Source organism: Tursiops truncatus, chromosome 17 (assembly GCF_011762595.2).
Source record: "Tursiops truncatus isolate mTurTru1 chromosome 17, mTurTru1.mat.Y, whole genome shotgun sequence".
NCBI lineage: Eukaryota > Metazoa > Chordata > Mammalia > Artiodactyla > Delphinidae > Tursiops > Tursiops truncatus.
Genome location: NC_047050.1, coordinates 6,002,329 through 6,015,913, shown reverse-complemented (window position 1 = coordinate 6,015,913; position 13,585 = coordinate 6,002,329). Strand labels below are relative to the sequence as shown.

At 39.2% G+C, this 13,585-nt stretch overlaps 1 protein-coding gene across 1 annotated transcript; it reads left to right on the top strand.

Annotated features, from left to right (window-relative positions):
• The first annotated feature begins 5,132 nt into the window (after positions 1-5,132).
• Positions 5,133-13,329, top strand: CYP7A1 (cytochrome P450 family 7 subfamily A member 1). Its single transcript, XM_004325381.3, has 6 exons — positions 5,133-5,212; positions 6,835-7,075; positions 7,970-8,547; positions 10,408-10,538; positions 11,880-12,055; positions 12,927-13,329. The coding sequence occupies exons 1-6, from the start codon at positions 5,133-5,135 to the stop codon at positions 13,224-13,226; spliced, it is 1,506 nt and encodes a 501-aa protein (XP_004325429.1). The 3' UTR covers positions 13,227-13,329.
• Positions 13,330-13,585: the final 256 nt, after the last annotated feature.

Sequence of the window (13,585 nt, the reverse complement as noted above, 5' to 3'; positions counted from 1 at the left end):
AGTGGGTCCAAGGACCACTGTCCTCACATCTTTTCTCTGTCCAGTTGAGCTTCCTGGATAAGCTCCGGAAGGCTCCGATTAAGGTGAGCCTTAACAGCAAAGCCACCATTAGCCTTTGAATGTAGCCCCCAGGCCTGCTTTAACTCGGGGACAGGCAGTCCCCTGTGGTATGGCGTGGCAGGGGCTTGGAGCCCGAACTTCACAGCAGGAAGCCACCCGTGAGTGGAGGCAACTGTGTGTGCATCTCCTAGTGCCACCATGTGGGTTACACGAGCAAGCATGTGAAGATCTTGGCACAAACACTGATGCATTGCCTGACCTTTTCTGATAATATAAATGGTGCTTTATCAGAAATTAAATAGTGGATTTGTTCTCCTAGTGATTGGCTGTGTCCCCTTGAGTCTGCCTGTCTTCTCTACCTCTGTATCTCCAGCACCTAAAAAGTGCTTTACATCAAGTGGGTGCTAAGTTAACATGAATGAATGAATGAATGAATAAAGGAATGAAATATTTGCTGGATAATCCATCCATCTCCCCCTAACAGCGCCTTTCACATGCTTGGTGTTCAGAACATGTTTGACAGATGAACTTTATATCTGAACGTACAGATGGTGTGCTTACTCTTTCCTAAATCTGTAGTCAGGTGCCTGTTGGCTCCACCGAAATTCTTGTGGGGTTCTGAGCTGTAACGGAGGGACCCTGAGCTTCAGATATGGGGTTGTGTCCTGGATTTGCCACTTACGAATGACAAAGAACATGTTTGACCGTAGATTGTGCCCAGCCCTCGGGGAAACATTTTACACCACGGCCTGATTGCATCTCAACATCTACATTATGAGTCAGGCACTGTGATCATCCCCATTTTACAGGTAACAAAGCAAAGACTTGGGGAGGACAGCCTCTCGTGCTAAGGTGTATACTTAGTGGCGGGGCCAAGATGCAAACCCGGTTTAATCCCAGCTTCCACTCCCTTGATCATCTGAACCATGTCAAGCTGTGTGACATTAGCCACTAAACCTTCATGCCTCTCTTTCCTCATCTCTACAATAGCTAAAATACCTTCCCTGCCTGAGTTGGTTATTTTAACCAAGTAGGAAATATGTCAGAAGCTTTAAAAAGTGAAAACCTCAAAACTAATGTAAAAATTATGATTCTCTGAAACAGAACTTATCAACACCTTCTTATTCTCTAGTCCCGTGAAACTGTATTTGTTCAATGGACACATTTAGATACACTAGGCATTTACAACCTTGACACCATGTGTTTAAGGTTCAAAACAATATTTGAGAATAAGATATTCTGTATATGCCATAAAAAAAAACTGGTTTTTTCATAAAAAATAGTTGAAGACATGTGAATAGACACAGCAGTTCCTAAAGCTTCAAATTAATCATAACAAGGCCTCCCCCCCAGCCCTTTCCACTTTGTTCTCCCACTGACCTGCCCTGATCCACGGGGTCCATGGGAGGAGCCTTGGTCCACGGGAGCCCCGTGATGCTCCTGGAAAGCACAAAGCTTTGCGTTAATTGAGGTGATCTACGGTTCCACTCTTCAGTTGGTTTCACTTGTGAATTCAGGAAAACAACTGGTTGACTCAATTGTTTGACCATATTCACAGCTCATTTTGTTTAGAGCAATCACACATGTGTAAACTATGTTTACTGCATTTCTGAATAGAAACCACCTGTGTACCATCAGGTTACGTAAGCAGATAGCTTGAGCAGTTCTTTCTACTTTCTGTCCCTCTGGTTTGAGTTCCCATGTTTTGTATGTATCTGTTCATGCGGATGGTGAGTGGGACTCGGGCCCTATATTCTCTGAGGCCCAGAACTTCTTCCTCGGCACATCGGTGTGGACCCTTACTACTCTACAAATACGGAGGAAATTGACAGACTCCGGAGGGATTAGAGTGTTTAAATAAACTCGGTTCACGCCAGGCCTTCTGGCAACTAAAACATATTCCTTCTGTGTCAGGGCACATACTTTTTCCCCTGCTGCTGTAGAAACCCCACAGGTCAGAGCTCACAGCTTTCTTGTTTCCTACTGTGTTCCCAGTGTTGACGCAGTGCTCGATACGTGTAGTAGGTGCTCAGCGTGTGTGTGTAATAAAACGTCACAGTTTGAAACATAGCAGAGAATAAAAAAGCAAATGACTTTCTAACTCAGTTGGCATGTTTATTTCCTGACATTTCACCAATCACTGTGCGAAACACATTGAGATGCCATAGAATCCAAGCGAGAAACTCGATGCACTTGACTCATCAGGAAACCCTGCAGGTACTTCCTCGCAGGCTTTTAATAGTTGTGACAACTGTAACCGGCATCCGAATCCCCACTCATCAGATGAGAGGCTGCATGTCAGGGGTGTGCTAGAAGCCATGTGTGGACGTGGGACAGTAACGAGAAGTGACATCCCTACAAGGAAGGCATAAACCGTATGTAAACAAGAAAAATATGAATATTCATGCCTCTGCTTGTCCTCATCCCACTAAAGAAAACTGGGTGTGTGTGCATGCTGGGCTTTTGTTGTCTGGAAGAGGGATAGTGAGGGAAGGAGTAGAAAGAATACATGAGGGTAAGGGGATTCCAGGCTATATTCGAAAGGTGTTTGTGGTGTTCTGAGAGGGGGTGGGGAAGACAAGGCTTAAGGACATTTTCTTGGAGTCGTGAATGTACTTCTCCTTTACCATTTTGAAAATCTTTTAATTTTGACAAAATTATAGATGCACGGGAAGTTGCAGGTAATTCCTAGAGGTCCCATGTACCCTTTTTTCACTTGTTTGTTTGTTTCCATTTGTTTGCTTGAGAGATGACTCCAAAGGGTTAAACTGTCTGGCTCTTAGATTGGTGTTTTCTCCGACTGTGGTATCCTGCTGTGACAGGCCACCTAAAGGTTCTGCTTTTAATGAGTCATATAGAACTCAGACATAGTAATTCAAAACAGCACATCAGCCTAAGTATATTTAGTGGGTACAATGCCCTAAAAAAATCTAAATGGATTGAGAAGTCTACCTACTGACACACAATGACTGATATTCATAATTATGATTACAAATCACCCATGAAAAAATATTTGTGGTCTCTGTTTAAGGAGACAAAAAAGGATGAAATGAACCTATGGATTCTGTAGCCAAAAACCAGAAACAAACCAAAAGCTCACCAGTAGGGAATCGGTTAACTAAATTATAGTACATTTAGTCAATGGAAGATTATACACACAGAAAAAAATGAAGAGATCTATACAGATACATATATAATACATATATATGTATTGTCATGGGAAACATCCACAATATGATAGTCATTTTTTTCGTGCTATAAAAAGTCTTTAATAGAACCCCATCTTTGCACGTGTTTATGTGTGACTCACCAACTATCTCCATGTTGTCAAATCCAGAGGTCATTTCTTTGCCATCTTCCTTGACCTCAGAGTAGCATGCGATGCAGAAAATGTCTCATCTCCCTTCAAGTACCTCCTCCTCTTGCTTCCTGCGACACTGTATCCTCTCGGTTTTCTTCCGGATCCTTCCTTACCCATCTCCTCTTCAGCCGCTCTCTGACTAACCTCGAGAAATGGGCTGCTCTGGGGTCTGGTGTTAAATTCTATTCTTTTCTTGGGCTTTATTTTCTCCCTAGGTGATCTAATAAGGTCTTTGGGCTCTAAATGCAATCCAAATGCTGATGACTTGGGACACCTATTTCCACCCCTGACTTTTCTCCCCATCTTCTGGCTCAAGTTCAATTGTTAACCTGACAACACAGCAATCTGTGCAGCTGAAGATAGTGTTTTGACCTGCTGCCCTCCAAAATCTCTCTCCCTACTGTCAGGTGTCCCTATATATGACCTAGCTCTTGCCTGTCTTCTGGTCTTATATCTTAACCAAGTTTCCCCTCATTTACTCTGCTCTGACCAATCCTACCTCCCTTCTGGTTCTGAGATAGAACAAGTTCATCCTTAACTCAGGACTTTTGCATTTGGTAATCTCTCTTCCTTCTGGTTTTGAGTTGGCCAATCCCCTCTTGTCATTCAGATCTCAGAGGAGCACATCAGCATACCTGCAGTTGCTCTTATTCCCTGGTAACTCTCTACACCTTGTTTTATTTTATTCATAAGTCTTAAATTTTATTATCTGTCTACCTACTGAAATAGTGTCTTCATTAGAGCAGGGAATAAGTCCATCTTATTAAAACCTGTAGCCAGAATACCTTTGAAGAGTCCTTGGCACAGAATAGGTGCTCAATTACTATATCAGTGTGTATAGAAATAAAGTTTGGAAGGATATATACCAAAAAGTTAACAGTTGTTACCTCTGGGTGGGCAGTCGTTGAGGAGGTAAATTACGAATTGACTTTCTATCAAGATAGGTTTCAGTTAGTCTTAAATTATTTGAAATGAAGTTGTATTCCTTTAACAATTAGAAAAATTAGTAAACATATTTTCAATTAGAATAACATGGTTAATAAAATTTTGATGTTTTAAAATAAACTATGTTTAATTGGAAGATGCATTTACGTGGGATACTTTCTTGAGGATGTTAGGTAAGTAACATGTTACTATATATAGTAAAATACCTATGATTTTGTAAACGCGCTGAAACATGAAGCAGCAGAAACATTTCACCCAGTTCTCTTTCCTTTGAACTTGACTGCTGTATTTCTCATGAATCATTTAAATTGATTTCTTCTTAAATGTAACAAGATCAAATCATTAGCTTAATGATAACTTATGCTTAGTTTTCTTTAAGTTATTATATTTTACCTCTTATATATTTACCTCTTATTGGGTATGTTCCTCCTGAACAGGTTTACTTGTTCTTTTTATAAGCGTACTAAATTTGTAATATTAGCCGTCATTCCCAGGTCTGAATGTTAAGTCAACATATGTTTGAGAGACCTTCACCTTATCAAGTATTGCAGGTTTCTGATTGTTTTGGAACCTCTTCTGATACCCGTGGACTTAGTTCAAGGCCAGTTGTTTTTTTTTTCCTAATAGGATGGTTAATTGTTTGCTTTGATCCCTCAAGTGAAGCATCTTACCGTATATAAAAGTCCAGCTGGAGTCTGTGTTGTTACACCCTTACCTTTCTCATCACAGACTCTCCTCCTCAGAGGTTTTGCATTAGATTTGCAAAATGATGAGTGTCTCTTTGATCTGGGGGGTTGTTATAGCGGTGTGCTGTTGTTGGTGGCTTCTCCTTGGAACGAGGAGAAGGTAAGGAAAGCTTTACTTTTAAACTGCATTTTTGTTCATTCATTTAATGTTCTTTTGCCTTCACTGTTATACCATAAAGTTGGTTTTCTGTACTTACATACGCTAGCATTTTCTTCCTTAATTTTTTTAAAGTAAAAACTTTTAATTTAAAATTTTGAAAGTATCTTTTTTATTATATCTCACAAAAGATAGAACGGCAAAGTTTCCTTTTTAGTATTGACATATACTAGTGGTAATGTAAAAATGGACAAACTTGTTAACCATCACTGACAGAAATTTTATGAGATCTCTGTGTGTGTGTTTATGGGTGCATCTAAAGAGAAAGTCTGGATTAGTAAGGATGTAAGTGGTAAGTGGATCTGCAATTCCTGTCTTGTGGATTAAATAGATGCTCTGACTCAACGTTCTTCTTTCAGCTAGTTCTTGTGCACTGTATACACTCAGTCTAAGCTGGGAAAGTGTATAGAGCCTGCATTGATCATTCAATTACTATTTTCTTATTAGTGATCATCAACCACGGCGAACTGGGAAACTGTTAAATGTATGAGACACCCCTTTTATTTGTATGTATCATTTATAATCGGTTCAAGAAATATAAACAGAATCAGATACAGAGCCATGGTTTATTTAACTTCTGATTTCCTCAAAGAGTATGGGGGGGTATGTAAATATTCTCTGCTTTGTCAATCCCCCAAAGACAGAATTACCCACAGCATATCTTCAGCCATGTAGATTGCTGTGTTGTCTACCTTTTACAGGTTTTTTAGTTTGTTTGTTTTTGCCCTTTATGGTATTTTAATATTAACTACCAGGACTGGTCGTTTCTAGTTTTAATTAAACCACTTATCTGCAAACTATGAAAATAAAAAGAATTATTTTATGCTATGTTATTCTACCAAGAGGGATAGTGGTTTATGTTGGAAGATAAATGTGTATATTCTCAAATAAAAACATGGAAGATAGCATCAAAGAGCACTGAATTATAATCAATAACCATGTCAATACTTACCTTACTCAATTTCACTTTATAATCTGCTAATTTCTCAAAGATTCCCCTCTGCAACTATCATTACAGAATAATAATATATTTAAACTATGAAGATTTTGAAAACTTCAATTCTGCAATCCTTTTTGTCATTCAGGATTCTATATCTTTAGAGAAAACAATCAGATGAAACATTTTGAGATACTTAGGCAAACGACGCTTAGAAAAAATATAAACACTAGAATGTAGTTTCATCTCTACACTGATAGGGAAAATCTTGTTGGCCTGGTTGATCCTTTTATCCTTATCACTGGGAAGAGTGAGGATCACATATTAGACATTCAGTGTTTGCCGAATGCATGGATGGATGGATGGATGGATTTAGCTATCATTTTCACCAACATATCATGTTACTAGGTTAATAACTCATTATTTTAGTAAAGGAGCAGGGCCCTACCAACCAACAAAGTATCAATAAACTATAGTGTTTTGAGGTTTGAAGTCAGCGGTAAAAAATTTAATGTAAATAAATATAAATAAATATAAACAAATATAAATAAATATAAATATAAATAAATATAAATAAATAAAGAACAATGTGCAATTTTCCATCTTACCATCTCTTTGTGTCTTGCAGGCAAATGGGTGAACCACCTCTGGAGAATGGGTTGATTCCATATCTGGGCTGTGCTCTGCAGTTTGGTGCCAATCCTCTTGAGTTCCTCAGAGCAAATCAAAGGAAACATGGTCATGTTTTCACCTGCAAACTAATGGGAAACTATGTCCACTTCATCACCAATCCCTTGTTATACCATAAAGTGCTGTATCATGGAAAATACTTTGATTGGAAAAAATTTCACTTCACTGCTTCTGCAAAGGTAACCAGGTTTGCATTTATATAGCATTAGGCTTTTTTATTTTCTACCTTTTTCTACGTCAATCTATTTAATCGTTTTGACACACTCAGATGTAAAGCCGGAGATGCTGAAGAGAGTTACGCTTACATGGAGATTCTTAGAAACACAATAAACCAAATTAGACATAATCTCTTGGTATTAATCATTTAAAAAGTCAAAATCGGTATAGCTTTGTCATTTCTTAATCAGCTCATGAGGGTGAAATAAAAATTAAATGTTTTACTGAACCGGATGGCATGGTATGAATAAGACAGGTACAAACTCACTCATGTCAACAATTTCTACACAAGACCCAGAGTATAAGTTGGAAACTTAACGTTCAACAATTGTTTTACCACACTCATGCCACACAATTGTTTAATTTTGTTAAGGAATTGACTAGATATTTTGGCATCGCCTAGATGAGATCTAAGAGGCTCTTTTATAGGAAAAAATTAATCAATATTGAGCCTCTGCAAAGAAATATTAGAACTGGTCTCCGCTACTAAGTAGCTTAAAGTCTGGTTAAGATACATCTACAAAGAATATAAAAGAGAACTAATGATTAAAAACATTCTTGATTAGTACCAAATTAATGTGAAAATAAATGCAGAAGCATAAGAAAAATAAGAAATAGAAGACCAGAGTGATTGTGAGAGAAGTGTCACTGATAATCTGGGACTCACACTTGGCCTTGAAAGAGGGCATGATTTGGCCGTTTGTAAAATGCTATGAAATTGCACGTGGGAAGGCCGGTTTTCCTTTTTTTTGTTTTAACAAATAGAGAATCATGAAAGCATCTAATCTGTGTTTCAGTCATTTACTAGTCCTAGGTCAGGTTTAATTTCTTTTTTCACACATTTCATTTACGGTCAGGCATTTGGACACAGACGTATTGACCCCAGTGATGGAAATACCACCGACAACATAAGTAAAACTATCATCAAGACTCTGCAGGGCGATGCCTTGAATTCCCTCTCAGAAGCCATGATGGAAAACCTCCAACTTGTCCTGAGACCCCAGGTGGTTCCCAAGCCCAAGACGCCCACCTGGATGTCAGAGGGGATGTATGCCTTTTGCTATCGAGTGATGTTCGAAGCTGGGTATTTCACGCTCTTTGGCAAAGATCTCTCAGGGCAAGATGCACAAAAAGCACTCATTCTAAATCACCTGGACCACTTCAAGCAATTTGACAAAATCTTTCCAGCCCTGGTAGCAGGCTTCCCCATTCACGTGTTCAAGACGGGCCACTACGCCCGGGAGAAACTGGCGGAGGGCTTGCGGCTCCAGAAACTCAGAAAGAGAGACCACATCTCGGAACTGGTCAGGTTTCTGAATGACACGCTCTCCACCTTGGACGACACGGAGAAAGCCAAGTCGTTCCTCGCTGTCCTCTGGGCCTCGCAAGCAAACACCATTCCAGCGACTTTCTGGAGCTTATTTCAAATGATTAGGTAATTAGCAAATTATCCATTTCTTCATTTTAGGTGAAAGCAGAAATTCAACCATTTTAACTAAAAAAAAAAAAAAAGACGTGATACCTTCTCATACTGTCAATCAAGAATGTGGTATTTACCCTTGTAAAAGTTTAACGTGTATCAGCTCATCCAACCCTCCTAAAACAGCTGTGACTGGTAAACACATCTTGTAGAAGAAGAGACCTTTCCAGGGAAAGGAACGTGCTGGTACAGGGTCAATGTAGGCTGTCTGCACCAGAGCCCTTTCTCTTAACTCCAAGCTGTTCTTCATGACACCTCTTAAAGTCCATGAATTTGGTCTTTATAATCGTAAAAATATCCTTATGTGATTGCTGACGTATTGTCAGTGAAAAGAACAGTGCCTATGTCTTACTCATCTGTGCATTAACTGTTTTCTCACTGTCAGTGATTGCTGTCATACTATTCGACCAACTCTGATAGCTACGAATAAGAATCATAATATATTATTATTGATGGGATTTAGCTAGAGTTTGCCTTTTAAAACTGTATATTAAAAAAAACCCTGTCTGTAACATATATTTTGCATAACGTGATGTCTTCCCAGAGTGATAGTCTTTTGGGAATTTGACATTCAAATGGTTTATTGAATTATTCCAGTTCAGTTGGATGTTGAGTGTCACATAGACACAAAATTGTGTCACATAGACACAAAATTATTATTCCATAGGATTGGGAATGCCAAAGTTCCATTGAAGGCTGATAATTTTATGTCTTTAATATAAAAAAAATTTTAAACGATTTCAGATACAAAAAACCATTACTAATCTTTCTCAAAGTTTAAATGCCTTCCAAAGTTTTTACTTGAGAAAGCTCTTTCTGGAAATAAATTCACATATTTACAGTGAGGTTACAACATCAGTTTTCTATCCTACAGGTAAGAGTAGACATTTCACGATAAGCACGCAAAGATTTACCGGTCAAGCGTTTCTGAGACTCAGTTTACTGTGATCATGTTATATGGCTACATTACCAAGGCACTGACGATCCGGTAAACGTCAATGCACTAAAGTGAAGTAGCATTCATTTCACCAGTCAAGTGTTAGAACAATAAATTATTATATAGATGGAAAAGGTGTTCTACATGGAATCACATGCATGTTAAGAGTAAATTTAAATTTCCTTTGGCATTTTAGCCAGTACTTTAGAATTGTTATCTTGGATGCAATTTTCTCTCAATTGCCATGCATATGACTAATTTAACCATTTAATCCTTATTAGAAACATTTATTTATAAAAGTCTGGTCAAAGTTTTACTTCTATGTAGCAGGACCCTTTTATTTTTTATAAATTTATTTATTTTATTTATTTATTTTTGGCTGCATTGGGTCTTCGTTGCTGCGCGCAGGCTTTCTCTAGTTGCGGCGAGCGGGGGGCTACTCTTCGTTGCGGTGCACGGCTTCTCATTGCGGTGGCTTCTCTTGCTGCGGAGCACGGGCTCTAGGCACACAGGCTTCAGTAGTTGCAGCATGAGGGCTCAGTAGTTGTGGCTCGCAGGTTTAGTTGCTCCACGGCATGTGGGATATTCCCGGACCAGGGCTCGAACAGGTGTCCCCTGCATTGGCCAGTGGATTCTCAACCACTGCGCCACCAGGGAAGCCCACGGGACACTTTTAAGGCAACAGTTCTTGCTAACATCCAAGGACTTAAAACACAGCTATAAAATACAGTAAAAAATAAATGGAAATGTCCCTTTCCCACCTTCTTTGTATCTTGACCACCTGGTTAAAAGAAGGGGAAACGCCTATTTGTTTGCAGACCTTTTGGTAGAGAAAAAACTGTTCTGTACATCTTTTCTTTTCTCTTAACCTTTCATAGGAACCCGGAGGCAATGAAAGCGGCCACTGAAGAAGTGAATAAAATGCTAGAGAACGCTGGTCAAAAAATTAGCTTTGAAGACAATCCAATTTATTTGAACCGGATACAACTGGATGACATGCCCGTGCTAGGTGTGTTTGCTGTGTTGTTACATGTCATCTACTGCATCCTCCTAACAGGAATTGTCAGTACACATCACGCACTTACTTGTTGCATACTTACTTACTTGTTCGGAAAAACCCGAACTTTTTTGGCCAACTCAATATTTGTGTATAACAAGTGAGGAAATGGGCACTGAGAGGTTAAGTCACCGCCTGGGATTGGATGGTGGAGCCAGTGGCAGCAATAACGTGGAGCTCTTGACTCTGCGCTTTCAACCTCCGCTCTGTGCTGCCCTGCTCTGCCTCATTTGTTACTGCTCTTACCAGCAATCTTATAGTTAATGGGCTACTCGTTTTCATGAAATGAAAGGGGAAAAAGTACCATCATGAAACCACAATTAGCTGCATGGGTTGGGTGGTGGGGTGGAAGGTTATTTCATTGAAAAAATGTTTGCTTCTCTGGATTTTATAGAAATACAAAAGTACCATATTTTTAGAGTAAGAAAGAGTTTTCTCTTTGTTTTTGTTATGTTTCTCTAGAGGAAATAAACCAATGTATGCTTTCAGGGGCAGTGTGTCTTAGCGGAAGGGACGAGAAGGAGCACAAGCTCCACGTGGGACTCTGCCCTGCCGTAGAAACCATGGACATGTCATTTCACTTTTGGGGGTCTTATTTTCTCACTTGTGAAATAAATTACTAACGTGTTATGATTTTATGCACAGTCATGTGAGGAGCACTTAAAGCGTGACAATTAAAAGGACAGAGACTGGAAGGTCAGGCGAGACTTTCTCATCATATATTTCAGCTATCCGCAGCATGTTCTTTGTACCCCTCTATGTCCTTACCAGAATGCAGGGCATACTCACACAACATCAGATAGTGTAATGATAAAAATGGGTTCTTGTAAACACCGAAGTGAAGCTGCATTAAACATCTGGAAAATTATTTCTATGTAAAAGTGTTAGTATGTTAAATCTCAAAAGTGATAAACTTTGAATAATTCACATGAAAGTGATTTACTGATTTTTTTCCAATTGTATTAGATGTCTAGTGTCTTGTAGAAATAAGATTATTTTTCCATAAAATTATGAAAGTCTAGTTCCCATTGATGACCAAGAAAATCATATCTTTACCAAAAGATTATTAACTCAGACTGTCAGATTAAAAATACATTCAGACACCAATGAATCATTGATCACAGCACAGAAAAAGTTTGAGAAATTTTTATCTGGCCAGCTTCCCACAGTCTCTTTAGGTTTGTGTTATAGGCTGCTAGAAGTATTTCAGACTCTACATTACATGGCCTTTAAAAATACTTTGTTCTTCCTTCTCCCTTCCCTCTCCTCCTTTCTTCCTTTTAAAATCTTTAGACAGTATCATCAAGGAGTCTCTGAGGCTTTCCAGTGCTTCGCTGAACATCCGGACTGCTAAGGAGGATTTCACTTTGCACCTCCAGGACAGTTCCTATAATATCCGCAAAGATGACATCATAGCTCTTTATCCGCAGTTAATGCATTTAGACCCAGAAATCTACCCGGACCCTTTGGTAAGTGACTGTTCATCAAAGTTCCGAATCCAGAAAAAAAAAAAATTTTTTTCAGTATCCAGGTGATGTCTACCCAGATTGAAATAAAGAAGAAATTTACCATTGCAGAATTCATTTGATCATTGAAACCACAGGGACTGTCTCTTTTATTAATGTCAAATATTTATCTAATTTGGAGAATTTGGATGACAGCTTGAAATTTTAATTTTTATCCCTGGTATTGGTCATCACATAATCTCTACTAGATTATGTCTGCAGTTGTGATAATAAAGCTGCTGCCTTTCTTCTTCTTTAAAAAGTGCCTGCTCCCGGGCTTCCCTGGTGGCGCAGTGGTTGAGAGTCCGCCTGCCGATGCAGGGGACACGGGTTCGTGCCCCGGTCCGGGAAGATCCCACATGCCGTGGAGCGGCGGAGCACGTGAGCCATGGCCGCTGAGCCTGCGCGTCCGGAGCCTGTGCTTCGCAACGGGAGAGGTCACAACAGTGAGAGGCCCGCGTACCGCAAAAAAAGAAAAAAAAAAAAAAAAAAAACAAAATAAAATAAAAAGTGCCTGCTCCCAAATCCAGGGAATTAGGGGCTAATATACTGACTCCTCTAAGCTCCTGATTTGAATCCTTCTTTCTAATTCTGCCTAACAGAGAGAGGAGCTAGTTGCCCAGGCGGGATAGGAGGTATAAAGGTTTCCCTTTCCCACCAGTTCTCCTTAAGTTCCCGTTTCTTATTACTTTCTGATTCGAGGTGGGGTATTTGCTAAATTACTCATAGATTGGATTAAAAAAGAAAATTACTCTTTGGAACTTCCAGGTTAAGAAAAAGATAAATTCCTTTTAAACTAGCTTATACATTTGTTTTCTTTGTATCTTTATTGCAGACATTTAAATATGATCGCTATCTTGATGAAAATGGAAAGACAAGGAGCACCTTCTATAGTAATGGACTCAAGTTAAAGTACTACTACATGCCCTTTGGGTCAGGAGCAACTATATGTCCTGGAAGATTATTTGCTGTCCAGGAAATTAAGCAATTTTTGATTCTGATGCTTTCCTATTTTGAACTGGAGTTTGTGGAGAGCTGTGTTCAATGTCCCCCTTTGGACCAGTCCCGTGCAGGCCTGGGTGTTTTACCACCATTAAATGATATTGAGTTTAGATATAAATTCAAACATCTGTGAACATATGCTTGGAAAAGAGGACCCCGGATGCTGTTACAAGACTGCAGAGCACCATGATTTACCAGTCCCTTTGGACAGACTTGTTTAGTGGTGGTAGAACGGATGCAGCAGGTCCAGTTCTGTTCACCGGTGCTTGCTTGTGAATCTTAACATCTTGTTGATGGTTTGCAGAAGCTATTTCAGACCCTGCAAGTGAAAAAAAAACTAGTTCCTAGAAGCACAATTATTTGTTTTCATTTCAGTAAGTCAGTGAATGTTCATATAGCCACGGACTGAACTTCATTATTTTCAGAGGAAAGTCTTTTTTTTTTTTTTTCCAGAATGAAGATATTCCAATTGGCAAAATTTCTTTTTTTTCC

What these genes read in the sequence shown, in the direction of transcription:
- CYP7A1 (XM_004325381.3), top strand. Translation starts at nt 5,133, where the DNA reads ATGATGAGTGTCTCTTTGATCTGGGGGGTTGTTATAGCGGTGTGCTGT. An exon ending in AGCTTATTTCAAATGATTAG is followed by an intron (nt 8,548 to 10,407) that starts GTAATTAGCAAA and finishes AACCTTTCATAG; the next exon opens with GAACCCGGAGGCAATGAAAG. An exon ending in AAATCTACCCGGACCCTTTG is followed by an intron (nt 12,056 to 12,926) that starts GTAAGTGACTGT and finishes TCTTTATTGCAG; the next exon opens with ACATTTAAATATGATCGCTA.